The following is a 23814-nucleotide window of genomic DNA, read 5'->3' as shown; positions in this document are numbered from 1 at the left end:
CAACAACCACAGGGGGCACATAAGCTGGGAGATATGGTCTTATATGGAGAGCAGGAATCAAATCATATCGGGGCGTAAGTAACACAGAGCTGATATCTGTAATCCACCACTGCTATATATATATTTAGAGGGACAGTAAAGGAAAAAAAGACAAAAACAACAAGAATTAAAGAGAACAAAGAGGGAAAAACCTCTCTCAGACAGTATCACACGATAGGATTAGATACAGCAGCTCAGCAGACAGTATCACACATGATAAGATTAGATACACAGCTCAGCAGGCAGTATAACACATGACAGGATTAGATACACCGCTCAGCAGACAGTATCACACATGGTAGGATTAGATACACAGCTCAGCAGACAGTATCACACATGATAGGATTAGATACACAGCTCAGCAGACAGTATCACACATGATAGGATTAGATACACAGCTCAGCAGACAGTATCACACAGGATAGGATTAGATACACAGCTCAGCATTCAGTATCACACATGGTAGGATTAGATACACAGCTCAGCAGACAGTATCACACATGATAGGATTAGATACACAGCTCAGCAGGCAGTATCACACATGACAGGATTAGATACACAGCTCAGTATACAGTATCACACATGATAGGATTAGATACACAGCTCAGCAGACAGTATCACACATGATAGGATTAGATACACAGCTCAGCAGACAGTATCACACATGATAGGATTAGATACACAGCTCAGCAGACAGTATCACACATGGTAGGATTAGATACACAGCTCAGCAGACAGTATCACACATTATTATCATAGAGTGCTAACCAAATATCCAAATCCCATCTCATCGGCTGATTCCAGGAAACATTTGACAGTCACATGACTATTATACAAAATACACAATCTGTAGAGCGACCCATACACATTTGATAAACATTTGCCAAACCTGCTCATTTTTAGTGGATCAGATCTGACTTCTAAGGGCCCCTTCACACGGAGTATACGCTGGCTGATTCTGAACGTGTAAACGTTCCGAATCCGCGGCATTTAAAACAGATCCCATTGCTTTCTATGGGAGCCGGCATACGTGCACTCCCCATAGAAATGAATGGAAAAAATCAGCCCATTCATTTCTATGGGGAGCGCACGTATGCCGGCTCCCATAGAAAGCAATGGGATCTGTTTTAAACTCCGCTGATTCGGAACATTTATACGTTCAGAATCAGCCAGCGTATACTCCGTGTGAAGGGGCCCTTAATGTGTATTGTCCCCTACTCACTGCTCTCCTATGGCATTTTGGATTCCATTTCCAGATCCTTTCATTAACCGGAGATAACCCACCCCCAGGGGAGTCTGGCCATGTGCCCCTGCTATACAGTACATGTCCCCTGCTCCACCGAGCGTACGTGTGTGTGTGTGTGTGTGTGTATAAAAGAGAATTGGGAGAGCTAGTTGGCAGTAAACACCTTTACCCCAAAACACTATCAATCCACAGGACCAAAAATGACTGTCCCAATAGGCAACGAGAGATGAGCCCCTAAACCAACATATATATAAGAACGCACCCCAAACAATGCAAAGCTGATCCTTCGCTGACGCTTTGACCTAAGGATCTGGAGAAAAACACAGTCTGAAAGAAAACAAGCCGTAATAAGTCATCTAGATATTAGTAGGCCCAGCCAGAGACAGCCCTAGAAACAAAGACAACAACTATCGCTGAGAACCATTAGTGGAGCCACCAAGATCTGGACCGAGCTTCTCCTCACCTAAGCTGAGCTTCCTTTATGGAGACCTCCTTCGTTTTTCATGGACTTCTTCCTCCTAAGCGACCTGGGTCTGGGTATCATATACTTTATACTCTTTCTGGGCCTTCTGTTGTTCTCGCCACCCTCGGCCTGTTCCTTCTCTCCAACATGCTTGGGAAGAATGATGAGGCCTTGTCTTCGCCTATTTAGCATAGGACCTCCCGGTACTCCCTCATTTGCACATTGTAGGAGCAGACCAGCTGTTATCACATCTATCACTGGTCAACCCTCATGGTCCTTGCAGCCATTGATATGGAAGCGACTGTGGGGGTGGGTAGGGAGAGTCAGGTTTCTTTAGACAATTACAAGATCAACAAAGCGACAAGAGGAACATTTATTGTGCTAGAGTATACCAAAACAGGAAGCGTGCTGCACAGGAATAGGACAAAATCCAGAAAGTAGGGTGCATGAGGATAAGGGGGCGCTGCACTGACTTAACCCACACTGTGGACCCCGACCATCTGCTCTGCACCCCCTTCCACTTGACTAGGACAATGGGACAACCATGCGATCAGTGGTGGAACCCATTCATTCTCAGGACCAATGGGGTCCTAGCCATATCTCCCCTTTATTAGATAGGGATCAATCCTACCTAACCCTAGAATTGTCCTCAGATATAAGACTTGTTTTTGTGACTCCCCGACAAATAAATTCTGCAAGTTCCTTACATGCTACAGTAATCCAAAAAGGACAGTAAATAGTTTTAGGAGCCTGAACTATAGGGGGCGCCAAAACAAGTAGAAGCTGACTTGTCAAACAATTACATGCAAGCTCTGGTCCTGAGCGGACTGATACAGTTTTGGCTTGTTGTGAAAGGAAAGAGACTTGAAAAGGACTGAAAATGGGATGACAGACAGATGAAGGACGTCCCTTTGTATCGATCTATGTGTACCAGCTTTGTGACATCAGTCTGTAGTGACCTGTGTATACCAACCGAGTGACATCAGACTGTAGTGACCTGTGTATACCAACCGAGTGACATCAGACTGTAGTGACCTGTGTATACCAACCGAGTGACATCAGACTGTAGTGACCTGTGTATACCAACCGAGTGACATCAGACTGTAGTGACCTGTGTATACCAACCGAGTGACATCAGACTGTAGTGACCTGTGTATACCAACTGAGTGACATCAGACTGTAGTGACTTGTGTGGGCAGTCGAGTGACATCACATTTTAGTGTATACCAACCGAGTGACATCAGACTGTAGTGACTTGTGTGGGCAGTTGAATGACATCACATTTTAGTGTGTACCAACCGAGTGACATCAGACTGTAGTGACCTGTATGAGTCAGCGGAATGACATCAGCCCATAGTGACTGGTTGGTGGGGGGCTGATAGCCAAATGTCAGTCCCCACGAATCAGATATTTCTGACCTATGCTAAGGATATGCCATAAGTAAAAAAAATTCTGGACTCCGCCATTAAGAATGATCATGACCTACACATCTTTAATAGCTGTGGTTCATGGAATGCAAAGAAACAGAGGAGAAGACAAAGATCTACCACTACAAGAAGCCGGGAAAGAGAACATCGCCCAAGATCTGCTATTTGCCTTCTCTTATCAACTTTTTCCCTTAGAACATGGGGTCTGTAAGTATTGTACTACCACCAAATCATTACCATGGAGCATGGAATCCTACAATGATGAGTAAACCGGATGACTACGTGACTACATTCTGAGATACCAGACGAGACAAATCTACCAATAACATATCCATTTGGAATTGATTTCACATCTCTTCTCTATGAACAAAATCAGGCAAAATTCAACTATGGAAGGTGCAATATGCAAAGTGTTATCTGAGAATCCTATCGAAACATCTCTATATAGTCAGTCACCTATGAGACGAGAACAATGTAATAATGTGAAGTGGACGACACCGGCCTCAACTTCTTATGGTAACAGAGGCTCCATCCACATAGAAGATAACATGTAGGGGTTCGGTGAAAGAGGCGGTGAAGGTGTGTAAGTGTCTGATGGGGTCACCAAGCTCATAGAAGGACAGATGTCCGGCCTCATAGTCTAAGAAGACTCCATGTGAGGCACAAGTTGGCTTTGAACATACTTTTTCTATGTGGGAGTTATGTGCAACTGAGTATTCTGTATTAAACAGGGTCAGACACCAAGATTTATCATTATCTCCGATTCCAGACTTCTCTCCTTCCTTTTCTATACTGGGATAGGACATCCCGATGTCACATCTTCCTTTCTGGTTCCACTCTACCTCCCAGTAATGTCTTCCTGACGAGAAGCCACATTTGCTTAACACCTGGAAGTAACTCAGAAACCTTGAAGGAGATTTTGCTCTTTTCTCGGTTCCTTCTGTATAAGTTATTGTTTTTAGATCTTCTGATATTTTCACACATGTATAAGCAGTGTCCACATCCAGCAATATGTCTGGTACATGGAACCCGAGCTCTGATGTTACATTGGTGACAATATCTCTTATAGATCGGTGTAAAGTCAATGAGATCAGAACCTCATCCAGATCATCAGTCAACACATGAAGGCGACTGCCTGGTACTTCTGCTACCATACTCTTATCACTGCAGGTCACTACTTGGTCTGATTGTTGTAGGACAGTTTTAAGGTCAGTCGTAATCTTTCCACCACTTCCTTCTGTGTCCTCCTCACCTCCATGACCACATACTGTAATGTCACTTTCTTGTAAGAGTCTTATTGGGTCACTGCCATGACACATCTCCTCCATCTCACACATCTTCCTGGACAGCTCATTCTCCTGAATTTCCAACTTCTTGATCAGACGAGATATCTGGGACACAATCTTCTCCTCCTGCCTGGAGATCTCGCTCAGCACTTTCTTTTCTGCCATTTCCAGTTGCTCCTTAATGTCCATAATTATCTTACTGACGTTCTTCCTCTTATCGGAGGCTTTCTCCTGGATATTGCTCTTATGATCCTGCAGATTCTGGACTTTTGCTGGAATTTTTGCTTTTTCTGTGTTTAGTTCATCCAGATATTTCCTCAGTTTCTCCTTCTTCTTCTCAGATGCCTCCTCTAGAAGTTCCACCTGGTGTCCCCTGTGCTTACCAACCAGACAGCACGACACACATAGACAATTCGCGTCCTGTGGGCAGTAATACTCCAGAACCTTCTTGTGGATGGGACATTTTTTGTTGCCAAAGGAGCCAATGGGCTCTGCTAATATATGATCGGCAGTCTTGTTGTGGGCTGTCAGGTGGTCGTCACATAGAGAGTTCTCACACTGCAGACATGACTTCACAGCCGGGACAGGAGACTTTGTACAGTAAGTACAGAAGATTCTGGTCTCCTCCATACCAGGCTGAGTAGATAAGAAACGCTCCACTATATTCCCCAGCTTCCTATTCTTCTCCAGGGCCGGACGCTCGGGATATTCTGCTCTGCAGTCAGGACAGGAATATACTCCGGCCGCCTCCTGTGTATCCAGCACACTCACAATACACGAGCGGCAGAAGTCGTGTCCACATCTCAGGGATACGGGGTCTGTATAGGGGCTCAGGCAGATGGAGCAGTTCAGCTCGTCCCTCAGATCAGCAGACGCCATTGTAGAATGAATGAGCAGAAATCGAAAGCTAAAAACTCTCCTTACATAAGAAGGGTGGAGAGTTTCTACGGAAGAATTAACCCCTTCAGCTCAGAGAATGTACAGGTATTTGCAGCCTGAGGAAGTTATATAGGGGTTGTAGTGTCTCCACATGAAAACAGATGGACATGTATTACAATATATACAGCTGTATATACTCTGGCTGCCTCCTGTGTATACAGCACACTCACAGCAGCTGCACCAAGTCCCCCTCCCAAATATTTATCACTGATGAATGTGGCCATGCCGCAGCTCCCTGCACAGTGTGTGAACAGGGCTGGACAGCATGTGGCAGGGTTGGGTAAGTGCAGGAGTCACAGGAGGAGGAAGAAGAGGAGGAGGAGGGGGGAGATCTCTGCTGCTCTCTATATCATGCAGGAGAATCTGCACAGACCCTGCTACAGTGCTGTTACAGCATACAAAGGGTTACACATTCCTCCTTCCCCCGCTGGGATAGACAGTTGGTATAGGCCGGAGTCTTTCCTCCCCCTCTGTTTGGGCAGTTCCTCTGCATGGTCTGGCCCAGGGTTTATTATACTGTGTGAGGGAGCTGCCATTTCCCTCCCTGGCTGCCTTGTACACACAGCTCTGCTCTCTGCAGGTATGGCTGACGAGCGCGCCCTGATAGCTGCCCTGCGGGCCGGCTGGGCTGCTGAGGGGGAGACCTTCCTGGCCCGTCTGCTTGCAGGCATTAGACAGGAGACTTCTGCTTTAGAGCCGCCTGCGTCCCCCCCAAAAGCTAGGAGTAATGCTCGGCCCTCCAGGCCTCCTGAGCGCCTTAGCCCAAGTCCTCCCCCCGTTAGTAGACGGCGTGGCGGGGAGCGTACGGGGTCGTCTGCCCTGGGTAACTTGCGGCAGGCAGCGCCCTCCCTCCCGCCGCGCCACAGCCCCGCTCCTGCCATATTTGATGTGATTGGCGCCGGTGTGGACGCCTATATGTACATGGGCAGCCGGGAGTCCTTTCCCGCAGTGGTTTCTATGCCCCCCACACTTGCCCCCCAGCCTTCTCAGTTGCCATTGGGGCATCCAGCGGAGGTCTCATTATGGGGGGGAGAGTTAGCTGCTTCCTCCTCCATATCTCCCATGTTACAGTCCCAGCTCCTTCTGCAAGCCCTAAGGGCTCATCTGCCTTCTGATGATGGACGTTCCCGCTCCTCTGCTAAGCGCAAGAGGGCACGGGCCACATCATCATCCTCATCCTCCTCCTCATCGCGATCAGACAGACGTAGGCGCCGACGGTCCCGTAAGGTGAAGCGCAGCCGCCATAGACGGCGATCGCATTCCTCCAGAAGGAGACGGAGGTCTCGAGGTTCTCGGTCCCGCCGCAGACGTTCGCCTTCATCCGACACTTCGTCCCGCAGCTCTGACCGGTCCCGTCGGCGCCATCATAAGCGGCAGGTATCTGAACCGCCACAGGAGCGGTCTTCACGCGTGGCCAGCCAGGTCTGCACGGTTCCAGTTCCTGCTGATGCTCCGCCAGCTCTTCCATCTTCCGGTGAGTTTGATTTTGTGGGTGCCTTGGGGGGTGAGAGATAGGTCTCAGTCTGGAGTTGCTCCTGGCCCTTAAGGCATTGGTGAAGTGGGTAGAAAAAGCGTCTGATACAAAGGCTTCTGCTGGGGCTTCTACAAGGAGGCTTTCTTTTATGTGGTCAGCCCTTTGGGAAGTCACTTGGATGATTTGGTCATTGGTCTCTGACCAGCACACGGTGGATAAGGAGCGCAGGATAGTCACTGAGCAGACTAGATAGACGGCATAGAGTGTCCATGATGTTTGGGTATTAGTGCCAGGCATTTGTGGTTTTGGGTTGTGTGATGGGTCAAAGACACCCTAAGCCTTGATCAGAACTTTGTCCATTTTGACACGGTACAAATGGTGCATCGGCTCCCGGGGTATAAGTTGATCAAACTGCTGGATTTAATTCAGGGGTTTTTAGGGGTGGACAACGTTGCAATCTTTGTTGGGACTTTCTAAGCAGCCTTATCACCGGGTTCGTATTAGTCATTCTTTGAAAGTGGACTTGTGGGTGTGGGGTTTTTTTTGGGAAGGGTGGGGGTACGTATAACGGGGGAACATGTTGGCAATCGGTTGAGGTCACCAATGCTGCATTGTCGCTGTTCACTGATTTAGCCGTAAGTTCGGGTGGTAGGAGGTGGCGTGGTCAGAATGTTGCAGTCCGCCGGCCTTTGCAGGGATTTCCCTCTCTTGGAGCTCTTCCCCCATTGTTGGGTTGGTTGAGGTTTGGGGTACTCAGTTTTGCAGTAGGCGAGTGTTTTTGGACTGACAACGAGTCTGGTCCATTGTGTGAATTTGCTGTCTTCCTGTCACTACTACAAAATTTGGTTCTCTGATTTTTAGAAAATAATATATGATTCAGGGCTTAACATGTCCCAGGTGTCAATAATGTGATCACTGATGCTTTCTCCCGTTTTCTTTGGCAGGAGCCGCAGGATGCTCTGGAGGAAGTCTCGTGCCTGCCCCTCAAGTGCAACTTGGTGACCCTCGTGTGATCCCGCAGGTGCAGTTGTCCATCGCTGCTGCTGCTACTACCTCTGCTGGACCCGGTAAGGCCTGGGGGGGGATTGGCTGTCTGATGTGGGAGATGAGGTCTGTTGCGATGACGCGCTTTTTTTTTTTTTTTGTTGCAGGTTACCTAGTTATATATGGGAAATTTGAGGGTAGTGGGTGTGTCGCAGAAACGATCGGCGGCGGTGGGATTTCACTTGCGTTCGAGGGGTGTTAGTGATGTGACTTGTGCTTTTGTAGTTCGCCAAGCTCTTAAGGGCAGGCGTAAAGAAAACGTTCACAAGGAGTGTCGGCGTCTGGTCACTAACTCTTTACTCTCTTGGTTGACGGCGGTCATGTTATTGGTTTGTGTTTCACCATACAAAGCGGCTTTCTGTTTGGCCTTTTTCGGTGCGTTGCACATGGGGGAGCTTTGCACTTCATCTAGACAAGGGAAGGGGGCTTTATTGCGGGTCGTCGCTTTGGTTAGTAATGGTTCGGTGCAGGTCTGTTGCGTCGTTCAAAGACTGATCAGTTGTGTAGGGGTGCTTGGTTGATGCTCTTGCCCGTCGGCGATGGTTGAGCGCTATCTGACTTTTGGACCTTCTGAGGCTTGTTTCCTATCTCACCTGGATGTCTTGGCAATTCGGGCGGGTTCACGCCTGCGTCCGGTCTCCGCTTTGTGGGTTTCCATCTTCTGCCTGAGAAACTGGACAGTCAGTGTCCGCCCGTGAGTGTCTTCTGGTCTGCACGGCGAAACCATGATTTGTTTTTGTTAAACCGGACACAAAGTCCTGCATGTCCGACTCTGTCTGGTTAAAAAAAACCAAAAAAAAAAAACAAAAAACGGTTTCACCGCAGACAGGCAGAAGACTCACTGGTGAACACTTTGCAAACCCATTCAAATGAATGGGTTTAAAAATGGACTGCTGGTTCCCGTCTCCTGTCCAGTTTCTCAGGCAGAAGACTGAAACCTGCAAAGCGGAGACCGGGCGCTGATGTGAACCTTCCCTCAGCCGTTTTCAGTTTCATTCTTCAGTTGTTTTTTTTTCTGATCTATCCATAGGATAGGACCTCATTATGTCAGTATGTAATCTGTCAGGGTTCTGCACCCAAACCCCACACAGATCAGTTGTTCCAGCATCTTCTGGATACCAGACACTGCTTGTGAACAGGATGTCGCAATGATTCTATTCAAGCAATAGGAGTGGTGCTGCAATTACCCCAAACCACCACTATACAGTGGATGGCGCTGCTGTGCCACTCGTATTACTTGAATAGTAGCAGTGCTGCATCCTGTCAATTACCAGCTATCAGCACCCGGAGGCTGCTAGAATAATCTGACCCCAACAGATCACAAACTGGATGTATATGGATCAAGATAAATCATGGGCCCCTCGCAGTGTGTAAGCAGTGTGTTGATGGACCAAGGGAACGCGTAATAAACCTCCATTTGGTATACCTATGATCTGGCGAGAGCCCAGAGACCATCCAAGTGATTGTTACTTCTGTATATTGAGAACGTCAGGATATAAGAAGTGATGAACAGGATTTGAAGGAGGCATCAAGGTAGATGGGATGTACATATGATGGCTGTCTTTTGTTGGAGCATCGAGCGAGATTGTCCACTGATTAATAAACACTCCAGAAAAAGCCATAAGCAAAAATTTTTACTTTTAGGGGCCGTTCACACTGCCATTGGTGAACGTCAGCAGTGTCCGTAGCTATTGTCTGTTACAAGATTTTAGAAGCAGACACTAGCTGAACCGTCAGAATTTCCATTCATATCAATGGGATTTTGACTTGTGTCCATTTACACCCAAGTCTGGTTTTTTTTGTTTTTTTTTTTCATCGCTGAAATTGCACACCAATTTCCTCACCATTTTCCTCCATGTGAATGGACCCTTATACAAACCCCGATATGGGCCCCGATACAATGATGTCAACGTACTCCGTCTTCTGTATAGTCATCTATGTCAGAGCAGGGACTTTATAGATGTCCATAGCACACCGATACACTTGTTATTGCCACGATCCGGGTCACCAGACCAAACATCTGCTGCTGCGGATCCCGGGAGCCCGAGGCATTTGCCCAGTTCCCACCAATGCTGGCCATGATTGTAATCTGTTTCTTTTGCAGGTCGGGGATCCCCGGTTGTCTGTATCCTGGGACATTCCTATATTTGTACGGCGGCCAAGAAGGCAGAGCTACGGCCGGGCGGTAGGAGCCTTGGCTTTCAGCAGATACAAGTGGTATGGAAGGGTGTCGAAGGATTGCGGTGGTCTCAAGTTCTACCAGAAGTTGTAAGATTAAGCAGGTGTATCACTTCCCCCGTTATTTTGGTTTTGCATGTGGGGGGCAATGACCTCGGTTATGTTAGGAAGTCGGATCTGGTGCCCCTAATACGGTCTGACTTAGAGAGCATCCCAAGCTTTTTCAAAAAGGTGGTTGTGGTCTGGTCCGAGATGGTCTCCAGGGTCAACTGGCGGGGTGCTAGAGACTACAAAGCTATGGAGAAAGTCAGGAAGACAGTGAATGCCCAGTTAGCAAGGTTTGTACGGTCGAAAGGTGGAGTGGTGGTCCGGCATCGCGAATTGGAAGGTGACAATAGCCAGCTGATGAAGTCGGACGGTGTAAACCTGAATGACGCAGGGATGGAAATCTTCTTGTCTGGACTCCAGGAAGGTATTGTAGAAGCTCTGTCCCTGCTGGGTCGAGATCGGAGCCCAGTGTAGGGGCACACAGATCCCTCCTTGACGGTGCTGCAAGATGAAGCGCACAGGACGATGGACGGCCCTCCGGATTTCCGGGGCTGGGCTGAGCTCTAATTTTCAGGATAACAAGTTCATTGTTCGGTATTATGGTTTAGAAATGTTTTAGTAAATTAAAAGCTGTGGCCGACTTCGTGTCCATGTAAAATTTATATCTGTGCCCTGGTCGTCATTCCAAATACAAGGAAGGTGGAGATTTTGGTATATGCATCCATGCAGTGTTAATATCGAGTTAATAAGTTTTCCCAGTTTTTTGTGGTAAAATTAGGGGCCTCGGCTTATATTCGGGTCGGCTTATACTCGAGTATATACGGTGTGTGTATGTATATGTGTGTGTATATGTATATCTATAATCTATATCCTATCCTATTAATATTATAAAGGTGAAAGTTTGTGTGTTTGGATGTTTGTTGGGGAAATTTCACACACACACACACACACACACTGCCCAGGAAAAGGTATTAGTCTACTTTAAATTAGCAGCTGGTATTCCGCCAGCGCTGGTCTGTGCACGCACCTCCTATTGGTGCATGGTAGGCTGTGGGCGGGCTCTGGAGCCAGGGCTGCAGCACCATAGGTTGGGGATGAAAGTGGGTGTGCCAATTCAGCAGGAACACAATGAGCAAGATGGCGGCAGCCCACATGGTCCCAGCGCCGCAGCTATCCCAGGCCACCTACACAGCTTGCGGACGGCTAAGGAGGAGGCTGATGCACCCGACACACCACAGGTCAGTACAGGGAGTTGGGAAGGGGGTGTCCCCAAGTCGGTGTCCCCAGGGATCAACCACATTCCCCAGCTTCATGTCCCCCCCCCTACATCGGCCCCAGTGTAGTTGGACTCACCTTGCCATGCTCCCCCGCCGCGGTCTTTCCCCCCAATCTGTGCCCACGGCATCACCAAACCCCGGGCTCCCCGTGCACCGATGTTACAGGGGTGCCTATGAGGGCCCCTCCTGCAGCAAGCCATGTGCCCCCATTCCATCTGTGGGCGCTGTGGAGGCCCTGTCCCCCTTCCAGGGGCCCCCGGGTTTACCTGCCCAGGCCCCCCCATTCCCACGTTCCCCACTGGACCGGCAACCTCCTCACTCCCAACACCCCACCTCTCTCCCTTCTCAAAGTCCCCTAACTCGCCTGTCGTCACAACCCTTCTCCTGCGGCCGAATGACACTGTAGATAGCCCCACCCAAACTCGCCATTCCACAACCCTTCTCCTGCGCCAAATGACACTGTAGATAGCCCTGAGCAGACATTGGCGACATCCCCAACGGACATGCTGAGTCCAGAGGCCGCAGCCACCACGGGACAGCAGGCTGAACCGGAGTTCCAGACCGCGGCGCAGACGACCCCCTGTCCTGCTGCGGAAGGAAGGGAGGGAAAAAAAAAGGAGGAGGAGGATTGTCTTTATGGTTTTGATGATGACCAAGTCTAGGGGGGTCACAACCAGATGAGGGGCAGCGTACGTTACTTACATTTCATTCTCTAAAATATGTTTTTCACTTTCTACTTTTTTTTGTTAGTTTATAGATCAGTATAAATAACCAATTCACCACTAGAAACAGAAACCCCTTCTCAATCACTAGTAGGAAGCCGTCAGCTGCCATGTCAGATCTTCTCTAGGTAGTGAGCACAGGTCACACAGACTTTATCACATTGATCACACTGATTCACCGGGCTCCACGTCCATGGGACTATCCTGAGCGATCTACATGGTGTGTGGCATTGGTTGGGCAAGTGCCGGGACCCGCAGGAGTAGGGTGCTCTCTATATTGTGCAGGATACACTAGGCAGGCATTGTTATGTTCCCTGTAAATTCCTTGGACACAGGGCAGTGGGGGAGAGGCATTTGCAGCAGTTTGACTATGTTTAGGAGAGAAACCAATATATAAGATAAGCGATTAAAAGAATAAGCCCAGACAAACCCTTTAATAACTTCCCCTACACCTGTATATACTCCGGCTGCCTCCTGTGTATACAGCACACTCACAGCAGCTGCACCAAGTCCCCCTCCCAAATATTTATCACTGATGAATGTGGGGATGCCACAGCTCCCTGCACAGTGTGTGAACAGGGCTGGACAGCATGTGGCAAGGTTGGGTAAGTGCAGGAGTCACAGGAGGAGGGGGGAGATCTCTGCTGCTCTCTATATCATGCAGGAGAATTTGCACAGACCCTGCTACAGTGCTGTTACAGCATACAAAGGGTTACACATTCCTCCTTCCCCCGCTGGGATAGACAGTTGGTATAGGCCGGAGTCTTTCCTCCCCCTCTGTTTGGGCAGTTCCTCTGCATGGTCTGGCCCAGGGTTTATTATACTGTGTGAGGGAGCTGCCATTTCCCTCCCTGGCTGCCTTGTACACACAGCTCTGCTCTCTGCAGGTATGGCTGACGAGCGCGCCCTGATAGCTGCCCTGCGGGCCGGCTGGGCTGCTGAGGGGGAGACCTTCCTGGCCCGTCTGCTTGCAGGCATTAGACAGGAGACTTCTGCTTTAGAGCCGCCTGCGTCCCCCCCAAAAGCTAGGAGTAATGCTCGGCCCTCCAGGCCTCCTGAGCGCCTTAGCCCAAGTCCTCCCCCCGTTAGTAGACGGCGTGGCGGGGAGCGTACGGGGTCGTCTGCCCTGGGTAACTTGCGGCAGGCAGCGCCCTCCCTCCCGCCGCGCCACAGCCCCGCTCCTGCCATATTTGATGTGATTGGCGCCGGTGTGGACGCCTATATGTACATGGGCAGCCGGGAGTCCTTTCCCGCAGTGGTTTCTATGCCCCCCACACTTGCCCCCCAGCCTTCTCAGTTGCCATTGGGGCATCCAGCGGAAGTCTCATTATGGGGGGGAGAGTTAGCTGCTTCCTCCTCCATATCTCCCATGTTACAGTCCCAGCTCCTTCTGCAAGCCCTAAGGGCTCATCTGCCTTCTGATGATGGACGTTCCCGCTCCTCTGCTAAGCGCAAGAGGGCACGGGCCACCTCTTCATCATCATCCTCATCCTCCTCCTCATCGCGATCAGACAGACGTAGGCGCCGTCGGTCCCGTAAGGCGAAGCGCAGCCGCCATAGACGGCGATCACATTCTTCCAGAAGGAGACGGAGTTCTCGAGGTTCTCGGTCCCGCCGCAGACGTTCGCCTTCTTCATCCGACACTTCGTCCCGCAGCTCTGACCGGTCCCGTCGGCGCCATCATAAGCGGCAGGAATCTGAACCGCCACAGGAGCGGTCTTCACGCGTGGCCAGCCAGGTCTGCACAGTTCCAGTTCCTGCTGATGCTCCACCAGCTCTTCCATCTTCCGGTGAGTTTGATTTTGTGGGTGCCTTGGGGGGTGAGAGATAGGTCTCAGTCTGGAGTTGCTCCTGGCCCTTAAAGGGGTTGTCCCATCACAAGGATTCTATCTATACTGCTTGTTAATGTGAATGTAAGACTTTTCCTAAATACATTGCTTCAGCAAAACTGCTTTGTTTGGCCGCTATATTACTTTATTCATTTTTTTGTGGCCACAGCCCTGACTTAGCTGCTCATGAGTCAAGTGATGTATCAGCCTGCTCTGAGGAGGGAGGGAGGAGGGGCTAAGTGCACGGGAGCGAGCCTGGAAGGGGGGGGGGGTAGTTTACGCTTTGGGGGGAAAGGGCCGCCAATACAGGGTTAGACGCTGGCACAGGTGAAGCCAGCAACATCGCTATGTGCCTGCCCTGCATGAAGCCGGCAGCGGCAGAAGCGATGCTGTTGTTCCGCTTCGCGGTCACATATGCAAAGCTAAGCGGCGAGATGCTGCCAGCCCTGCGTCACCAGACACCCTGTCGGGTCTGTATTCGCATTGTGAAGGCTAGACTGGTCTATGAGCGTGCACGCAGGGCCAGCGGCATCTCGCCGCTTGGCTTTGCATATGTGACCCCACCCACCAATGACGCAACAAAGCCGGAAGACAAGATTTCACAGAAACGAAGACGGGTGAGTATGCGACGTGGGAATACCCCTTTAAGGCATTGATGAAGTGGGTAGAAAAAGCGTCTGATACAAAGGCTTCTGCTGGGGCTTCTACAAGGAGGCTTTCTTTTATGTGGTCAGCCCTTTGGGAAGTCACTTGGATGCAGACGCCCCAGGTTAAGATTTGTTCTAACCAGTATGTTGGCAATTGGTTGATGTCACCAATGCTGCATTGTCGCTGTTCACTGATGTGGCCGTAAGTTTGGGTTTTGGGGATCAGTGGTAGGAGGTGGCGTGGCCAGAATGTGGCAGTCCGCCGGCCTTTGCAGGAATATCGCTCTCCTGGAGCTCTCCCCCATTATTGTTGAGGTTTGGAGTAGTCCGTTTTGCAGTAGGTGAGTGTGTTTTTGGACTGACAACATGAGTCTGGTCCATCGTGTGTATTTGCTGTCTTCTTCATATTTTCCTGTTCTGTCACTGCTATAAAATTTGGTTCTCTGATGTTTATAAAATAATATATGGTGCAGGACTTAACATGTCCCAGGTGTCAATAATGTGATCACTGATGCTTTCTCCCGGTTTCTTTGGCAGGAGCCGGAGGATGCTCTGGAGGAAGTCTCATGCCTGTCCCTCAAGTGGTACTTAGTGACCCTCGTGTGATGCCGCAGGTGCAGTTGTCCGTCACTCCTGCTACTTCGGCTGGATTTGGTAAGGCCGGGGTGGGAGGTGGAGATTGGCTGTCTATTGCGGGAAATGAGGTCCGTTGCGATGACTGTTTTTGTTCCAGGTTACCTAGTTATATATGGGAAATTTGAGGGTAGCGGGTGTGTCGCAGAAACAATCGGTGGCGGTGGGATTTCACTTGCGTTTGAGGGGTGTTAGTGATGTGACTTGTACTTTGTAATTCGCCAAGCTCTTAAGGGCAGGCGTAAAGAAAACGTTCACAAGGCGTGTCAGCGTCTGGTCACTAACTCTCTACTCTCTTGGTTGACGGCGGTCACGTTATTGGTTTGTGTTTCACCATACAAAGCGGCTTTCTGTTTGGCCTTTTTCGGTGCGTTGGACGTGGGGGAGCTTTGCACCTCATCTAGACAAGGGAAGGGGGCTTTATTGTGGGTCGTCACTTTGGTTAGTAATGGTTCAGTGCTGGTCCGGTGCGTCATTCAAAGACTGATCAGTTGGGTAGGGGTGCTTGGTTGATGCTCTTGCCCGTCGGTGATGGTTGAGCGCTATCTGACTTTTGGACCTTCTGAGGCTTGTTTCCTATCTCACCTGGATGGCTTGGCAGTTAGGGCGGGTTCACACCTGCGTCCGGTCTCCGCTTTGTGGGTCTTCTGCGTTGTCTGTTCTGAAAGTTTTTTGTTTTTTTTTTTGTTTTTCTTTTACGGAATTTAACGGTAGTGCGAACCCTGCCTAATATGTAATTACAGTTTGATAAAAAGAAACCTTTGTATGAACACAATGTAACGTGCAGTAACTATTAGCCTTTGTACGAATACAATTATTTTTTGTAAACGGTATATTTGGTAAGTTTACTTCAGTTTCCATTTCTATGCACAATTTGTATGACTTTTGAGGGTATCCTGTAGCTTAAAAAGTTGACGTGATGGACAAGAACTGCGGTTATTTTTGGATCCAGAGGCCAAAAGTTACTTGAAAATAAGTCACAGATTTAAGAGAACAAAATAGCTGTTCCCCAGTGTTATTAAAGGGGCTCGATCATTGGTGAAACGTGATATGCCTGAATAGTCTTTAAAAAGGCTATTCTGGTGCTGCTACTTGTTTTAGAAAAGACCCACTCCACCCCTGTTTTTATTACATATCGACAAAACCGATATGTAAATGAGCCTCTGTCTGTGTGCACCCTGGGCGGTCCCCAAGCCATTTTGCCCCCCCCCCCCCCTTCCCATGTCATACCTTGATCACGCCCCCTCTTTCACTTGTGCTCCCAGAAGTCCTCCTCCTCTGTCCATGTAACCGCCTCCATCGTCTCTAATCTCGCTCCTGCACTTTGAAATCTCGGGCATGCACAGTGACGCTCCCTTTTGAGTGCTACTGTGCATGCCCGAGCGCCATTTTCTTGTGGATAATGGAAGAAAGCGCACAAGAAAATTGCGGCGTTATCAAGGTATGACGCAGGGGGGTGTACGGTGGCTTTGGTTTTATCGATGTCTTATCAATGTGTCTATTGAAGGCTATTCAAGCATATCACTAGCTCAAATCATGATTCACCAGTGATAGAGCCCCTTTAATGAGGAAGGGGAGGTTATAGTTCCCTAGCTTTATTAATAGATCCTTTTTATAAATGGCCCCCTTATTAGGTGGGGCTATTTATAAGGAAGATCTATTATTAAAAAAAGTTAGGGAACTATTACCCCCCTCATTAATAATGGTTCCCCCACTTGACTTCCTATTAATAGTCCGTTTTTAGGGACCATTCACACGGAGGAGCGCTGAAAAAAAAGCCTCCCATTGACTTCTGCTAGCACAAAAAGGAACCTATTGAAGTCAATGGGAGGCTTTTTTTTTTTCTCAGCGCTGAAATTCCACACCAAATTCCTCACCATTTTCCTCCATGTAGCTCCTTGGTCTGGTATAGATGTCCATAGCACACTGATACACTTATTGCTCCTATCCGGGTCACCAGACCAAACATCTGCTGCTGCGGATCCCGGCGGGCCTGAGGCATTTGCCCAGTTCCCGACAATGCTGGCCATGATTGTAATCTGTTTCTTTTGCAGGTCGAGGATCCCCGATTGTCTGTATCCTGGGACATTCCTATATTAGTATGGCGTCCAAGAAGGCGGAGCTACGGCCGGGCGGTAGGAGCCTTGGCTTTCAGCAGATACAAGTGGTATGGAAGGGTGTTGAAGGATTGCGGTGGTCTCAAGTTCTACCAGAAGTTGTAAGATTAAGCAGGTGTATCACTTCCCCCGTTATTTTGGTTTTGCATGTGGGGGGCAACGACCTCGGTTATGTTAGGATGTCGGATCTGATGTCCCTAATACGGTCTGACTTAGAGAGGATCCCAAGCTTTTTCAGAGAGGCGGTTGTGGTCTGGTCCGAGATCGTCTCCAGGGTCAATTGGCAGGGTGCTAGAGACCACAAAGCTATGGAGAGAGCCAGGAGGACGGTGAATGCCCGGTTATCAAGGTTTGTACGGTCGAAAGGTGGAGTGGTGGTTCGGCATCGCGAATTGGAAGGTGACAATAGCCAGCTGATGAAGTCGGACGGTGTAAACCTGAATGACGCAGGGATGGAAATTTTCTTGTCTGGACTCCAGGAAGGTATTGTAGAAGCTCTGTCCCTGCTGGGTCGAGATCGGAGCCCAGTGTAGGAGTACAGTCAAGATGAAGCGCACAGGACGATGGACAGCCCTCCGGATTTCCGGGGCCGGGCTTACCTATCATTTTCAGGATAACAAGTTCTTTGTTCGGTATTATGGTTTAAATGTTTTAGGAAAATTACATTAAAAGCTGTGGCCGACTTCCTGTCCACATAAAAGTTATATCTGTGTCTATGGTCGTCATTCAGAATACGGGGAAGGTGGAGATTTTGGTATATGCATCCATGCAGTCCCTGAATTCCCCATAAATTCTACGGCACAGGGCAGTGGGGAAGAAGCCATGACTGAGAGTCAATCTGAGTTAGTGTTGTGTTTGGGGGATTTTCTCAGCCTAAAAACTTCAGCTTATTCTTATTTTGCTTATATATATAGCGCTCTCCTATTCTGCAGCACATTAGACATTGTCAGTCACTGTCCTATATAGGGCTCACAATCTACATTCCCTATCAGTATGTCTTTGGAGAATGGGAGGAAACCGGAGTACCCGAAGGAAACCCACGCAAACAGGCGGAGAACATACAAACTCCTTCCATATGTTGTCAGTCGTAGTCTTCTTTATAGATACAATGTATTAGTATACAGATAGATCTCTGTATACCAGTATGTTATCAGAAGGGAAAAAAATTGGATTTAAGAGAAAATAACAGCACAAAAATCATTCCAATAACTGTTTTAATAAGCCGCATTTGTAACTGCAGTTTTTACAACATAGTAAATAATTTTTACATATCCGATATTTTTGTAATCAGGTCAACTCGTGTTAGTTACAGTGATTGTTAAACAATGAAAATAAAAATTGCGTACTTTTTTTTTTGTAGAAACAGAAAAATAGGTTTGTCAAAGAAGCAAACAAACACAGCCGAGAACTGTTAGGGTCCATTCACATGGAGTAACGTGCCGCGTGATGTGGCACGTATACGGCGTGTAAGACTATGTGTGCCGTAAAAACTCCCATTGATTTCAATGGGAGGATGGATCGTATACGCGGCCATGATTTTGCGGCCGCAAAATCACGGCCACAAAATAACGCGGGGTTTACGATCCATGATTTCATTGGGAGCTTTTACGGCGTGCATAGTCTTACACGCCGTATACGTGCCACATCACTCGGCACGTTACTCCGTGTGAATGGACCCTTACACTAAAGATGCAGGCAATGTTTTTTTTGTATGTTCACATGGAGTTTTTTTGCAGGTGGATTTTGAGGCGGAATCTGCCTGGGGAAAAAAAACACCTCCCATTCATTTCAGTTTCATAGCAGTTTTTTTTTTTTTTTCAGCTAGTGAAAAAAAAGCAACGATTCCACCTTGAAAAACCCATTGAAGTCAATGGGTGGTGGAAAAAAATGCAGCGTGGTTTTTGCAAAAACCGCTAGTGTCTTTTTAAAGAGAAGTTTCCACGTCCGTGCAGTGAGCTGGAGCAAAAAACGCATAATGTAAAGTGTCAAAAATTTCCTCATTCCTGAAGCAGGGTTTTTTTTTTTTTTTTAGCCTGCAAAAAAAAAAAAAAAAAAAAAGGCCGTGTGAACATGCCTTTATAAGTGCATCTGTGTAACATCATATTATTGGATGGGATTAACCCTTTACTGATCAGTAAGGCTAGGTTCATATCTGTGCTTCCATTTCCTATTCCGTTTGAAAATACGGGGAGAAAAGTCCTGCAAGCATGACTTTTCTCTTTGCATTATTTTTGGCCAGAAACCCAGAGGACCCTATTATAGTTTGTGGGTTCCACAAGGTTTTTTTTGGGGGGGGAGGTTTTTTTTTTTTTTTTTTTTTAAAAAAAAAAAAAAGCGCATTGAGTTTCCATTTTTCAGATTCTCAACCGGACCCAAGGAAGGCAAACCCACAACGCAGGGGTCATCCTATCTAGAGATGAGCGAACACTGTTCGGATCAGCCGATCCAAACCGCACGCTCCCATAGAAATGAATGGAAGCACCTGGCACGCAGACTTGGCCGGCCGCTTCCATTCATTTCTATAGGAGCGTGCTGTGAGCATGAGTGTTCGCTCATCTCTAATCCTAGCATAACACTATTCACTGATTTTGCATCTGGCACAATGCATCAACTGGAGGAGCCAATGAGGGGGGGAAAAAAAAAACAACCCAGAACAAAATGCTGAGGCCCCAGGTTGCAGAAACAGAGCTTTTTTTTTTTTTTTTTTTTTTTTTAAGCCAAAGCCGGGAGTGGATTGAGCAGAAGGAAGATGTATTAGAACTTTCTATATATTTCCCATTCCTTTTGTGGACATTCTTGGCTTTGGTTAAAAAAAAAAAAAACTGCAACAAAAAAAGAAAGCTGCATTTCCACAACAAAGGTAGTTTTACACAAAGCATTTATTGGAAAAATGCCTCCGCAATTTGTTGCAGTTTTTGAGCCACTGCCAGAACCGGATGAAGAAGGAAGGAGACATTCAAGTTATATAAGAAATGTTATTCCTCTGTATTTCCCTTTCCTTTTGAATACTCTTCTGGTTTTGACTCAAAAAGTTGAGTGGGAAAACTCCCACAAAATTGTGGCCCCGACCCCGCCCCCCCCCCTTCCCCCCTGGAGAAGGAAAGGTGAACACCATGAGTCCTGTGTCACGTCCACAGTAAGGCATCCTGAGACCATCTATATGTGGGGTTACTCTTGATACAGGTGAGAGGACTCAATCACTAAGAAGACTGTCAAGAATAAAGAATGGGATCTAAACATCCTCCAAGATTATCATCTCCCAACCATACATGAGACTTTTGGTGATGGACAATGCCTTTATCACCCTGATTCAGCACCATGTCATAAGACAAAGGTGATAACTAAGTGTCTGGTTTTGGGTACATGGGTAGGAAACTCCCCAAATGTCAATCCCATTGAGAATCTGTGATCAATCCTCTGAAAGTGAGGGGACAAACAAAAACCCAGAGATTGTGATAAACTCCAAGTATTGGCTAGGTCAGAATGGGTTGGGTCAGGATATGGTCCAGAAACTGATATACAATGTGATAGGGTGGACTGCAGATGTCTGGAACAATAATGGTCAATACTGGAAATATGAAGTCTTCACAGAAACTTGATGGTTTCCTTAGCAGATATGTAAAAATGTATGATAAGCTTAGAATTGTACTTCAGTAACCATGGAACCATCTGATTAAAAAGTCTAAAGTAGCAAACACTGAGAAAGCCCAAAATTTGTGTTAGGCAACAACTGTAGAGTGCTGGTACGGGAACAATGATGGGAAGTCCAGGATTACAAGAAATTTACTAAAAGCAGAGAATATAGTAAAAGAAAAGTTCCTCATACCATCTTGTTCACTCCCCTGCGCTGAAATTCAACCACGTGAGACGCCATATGCATTGTAATCAGAGGATCCTGTCAATACGACTCTATACAGGCTGGAGACTCTTAGTAATTCTGGTGCCATGTCGGCAGGGGGAATTATCATTGGTATAAATTCCCCCAATGTCCTTACAATGTGAGGTGGACGGCATTGGCCTCAGCGTCTTATGGTAACAGAGGCTCCATCCTTCACATAGAAGATAACATGTAGGGGTTCAGTGAAGGTGGCGGTGAAGGTGTGTAAGTGTCTGATGGGGTCACACAGCTCATAGAAGGACAGACGCCCGGCCTCATAGTCTAAGAAGACTCCAATTGTTGGAGTTCTTGGCTTTAAAGAGAGCGTTACATTGATGGAGTCATGTGACACTGAGTATTCTGTATCTTCTAGGAATAGACACCAAGATTTATCATTATCCCCGGTTCCAGAATTATCTCCTTCCTTTTCTATACTGGGATAGGACACTCCGATGTCACATCTTCCTTTCTGGTTCGAGTCTACCTCCCAGTAATGTCTTCCTGATGAGAAGACACATTTGCTTAACACCTGGGCATAAGTCAGAAACCTTCCTGGTGATTCTGGTCTGTTCTGTTCTTCTGAATATGTTGCTGTTTTTAGATCTTCTGATAAGACCACATCGCTATGAGCAGTATCTACATCCAGTAATATGTCTGGTACATGGACCCCGAGCTTTGATGTTAAATTAATGACAATATTCCTCATAGATTGGTGTAAGGTCAATGAGATCAGAACCTCATCCAGATCATCAGTCATCTTATGAAAATCTCTTACTGGAGCTTCTGCCACCATATTCTTATCAGTACAGGTAGCTTCATGGTCTGAATCTTGTATGACAGTTTTGGGTTCATTTCCAGAACTACGTACTGTAATATCACTTTCTTGTAAGAGTCTTAGTGGGTCAGTGACATGACACATCTCCTCCATGTGATGCATCTTTCTGGAAAGCTCATCCACCTGGACTTCCAGCTTCTTGATCAGACGAGATATCTGGGACACAATCATCTCCTCCTGCCTGGAGATCTCGCTCAGCACTTTTTTTTCTGCCGTTTTCAGTTGTTTCTTAATGTCCATGAATATCTTACTGACGTTCTTCCTCTTATCGGAGGCTTTCTTCTGGATATTCCTCTTATGATCCTGCAGATTCTGGACACTTGTCTGAATTTTTGCGCTTTTTTGGTTTAGTTCATCCAGATATTTCCTGAGTTTCTCCTTCTTCTCAATTGCCTCATCTAGAGGTTCTACCTGGTGTCCCTTGTGCTTACCAACCAAACAGCAAAACACACACAAACAAGCTGCGTCTTGTGGACAGTATAACTCCAGAACCTTCTTGTGGATGGGACATTTTTTGCTTTTAAAGGATCTGGTGGGTTCTGCTAATATATGATCCACTGACTTGTTGTGGGCTGTCAGGTGGTCATCACATAGAGAGATCTCACACTGCAGACATGACTTCACAGCGTGTACAGGAGACTTTGTACAGTAAGTACAGAAGATTCTGGTCTCCTCCATACCAGGCTGAGTAGATAAGAAACGCTCCACTATATTCCCCAGCTTCCTATTCTTCTCCAGGGCCGGACGCTCGGGATATTCTGCTCTGCAGTCAGGACAGGAATACACTCCGGCCGCCTCCTGTGTATCCAGCACACTCACAATACACGAGCGGCAGAAGTTGTGTCCACATCTCAGGGTTACGGGGTCTGTATAGGGGCTCAGGCAGATGGAGCAGTTCAGCTCGTCCCTCAGGTCAGCAGACGCCATTGTAACGTGAAGAGAAGGAAACGAAAGCTAAAAAATCTCTTTACATAAAAAAGGGCGGAGAGTTTCTCCAGAAGAGTTAACCCCTTCAACTCAGAGATTGTAACAGCTGATTCGTAGTAACTGGTGACCATCAAATGGGATATGGTGTAGGATATCAGGTGTAGTAGTTGTAGTGTCTCCACCTGTTCATAGAGAATCCACCACCAGTACAGAGAAGGAAAAGAGAGTTGAGCAACATAAGATCTAAGGGTGCATTCACACTGAGTAAACGCTAGCTTATTTTGTAGAGTAAAATTATACTTGTAAATTTTGCTATCCCATTGACTTCAATGATATTTTTTTACAAGTGTAAAAATACACCTGTAAAAAATACGCCTGTAAAAAATACGCCTGTAAAAAATACGCCTGTAAAAATACGCCTGTCAAATGTCATTGAAGTCAATGGGATAGCAAAATTTACAAGTGTAATTTTACTCTACAAAATAAGCTAGCGTTTACTCAGTGTGAATGCACCCTTAGGGTAAGTTCACACGGAGTAAAATGGAGTGTAATTTGGAGCGTTTACGGAGCGTATACGGAGCGTTTACGGAGCGTTTACGGCGCGTTTACGTAAACGCTCCGTATACGCTCCGTAAACGCTCCAAATTACACTCCATTTTACTCCGTGTGAACTTACCCTAAGAACGTAACAAAGTCTTGTCCCTGCAGGTGACCTCTATAGTTGGCTGATGACGGGATCTTTTCTAAAGAGCGGGGAATAGTAAGGTCTCTTGATATGTACTGAATGTATCCGTCACCTCCCACCA

The 23814-nt window shown here is 47.4% G+C and overlaps 3 protein-coding genes and 1 pseudogene across 3 annotated transcripts; 2 read left to right on the top strand and 2 right to left on the bottom strand.

Annotated features, from left to right (window-relative positions):
* Positions 1 to 3658: 3658 nt before the first annotated feature.
* On the bottom strand, positions 3659 to 5345 carry LOC142217086 (E3 ubiquitin/ISG15 ligase TRIM25-like). The gene has a single exon (XM_075285277.1). The coding sequence runs from the start codon at positions 5338 to 5340 to the stop codon at positions 3679 to 3681; it is 1662 nt and encodes a 553-aa protein (XP_075141378.1). The 5' UTR covers positions 5341 to 5345; the 3' UTR covers positions 3659 to 3678.
* Positions 5346 to 5931: 586 nt separating this feature from the next.
* Positions 5932 to 10751, top strand: LOC142217660 (uncharacterized). Its single transcript, XM_075285993.1, has 3 exons — positions 5932 to 6874; positions 7819 to 7941; positions 10023 to 10751. The coding sequence occupies exons 1-3, from the start codon at positions 5983 to 5985 to the stop codon at positions 10616 to 10618; spliced, it is 1611 nt and encodes a 536-aa protein (XP_075142094.1). The 5' UTR covers positions 5932 to 5982; the 3' UTR covers positions 10619 to 10751.
* A 2230-nt stretch (positions 10752 to 12981) lies between these two features.
* On the top strand, positions 12982 to 18041 carry LOC142216570 (uncharacterized). The gene is made up of 3 exons (XM_075284515.1): positions 12982 to 13933; positions 15157 to 15273; positions 17307 to 18041. The coding sequence occupies exons 1-3, from the start codon at positions 13033 to 13035 to the stop codon at positions 17900 to 17902; spliced, it is 1614 nt and encodes a 537-aa protein (XP_075140616.1). The 5' UTR covers positions 12982 to 13032; the 3' UTR covers positions 17903 to 18041.
* Positions 18042 to 21065: 3024 nt separating this feature from the next.
* Positions 21066 to 23008, bottom strand: LOC142217085 (E3 ubiquitin-protein ligase TRIM39-like; annotated as a pseudogene).
* Positions 23009 to 23814: the final 806 nt, after the last annotated feature.

Source organism: Leptodactylus fuscus, chromosome 8, assembly GCF_031893055.1.
Source record: "Leptodactylus fuscus isolate aLepFus1 chromosome 8, aLepFus1.hap2, whole genome shotgun sequence".
Classification (NCBI taxonomy): Eukaryota; Metazoa; Chordata; class Amphibia; order Anura; family Leptodactylidae; genus Leptodactylus; species Leptodactylus fuscus.
Note: the sequence above shows the minus strand (reverse complement) of the source record. Positions and strands in the feature narration are given on the sequence as shown.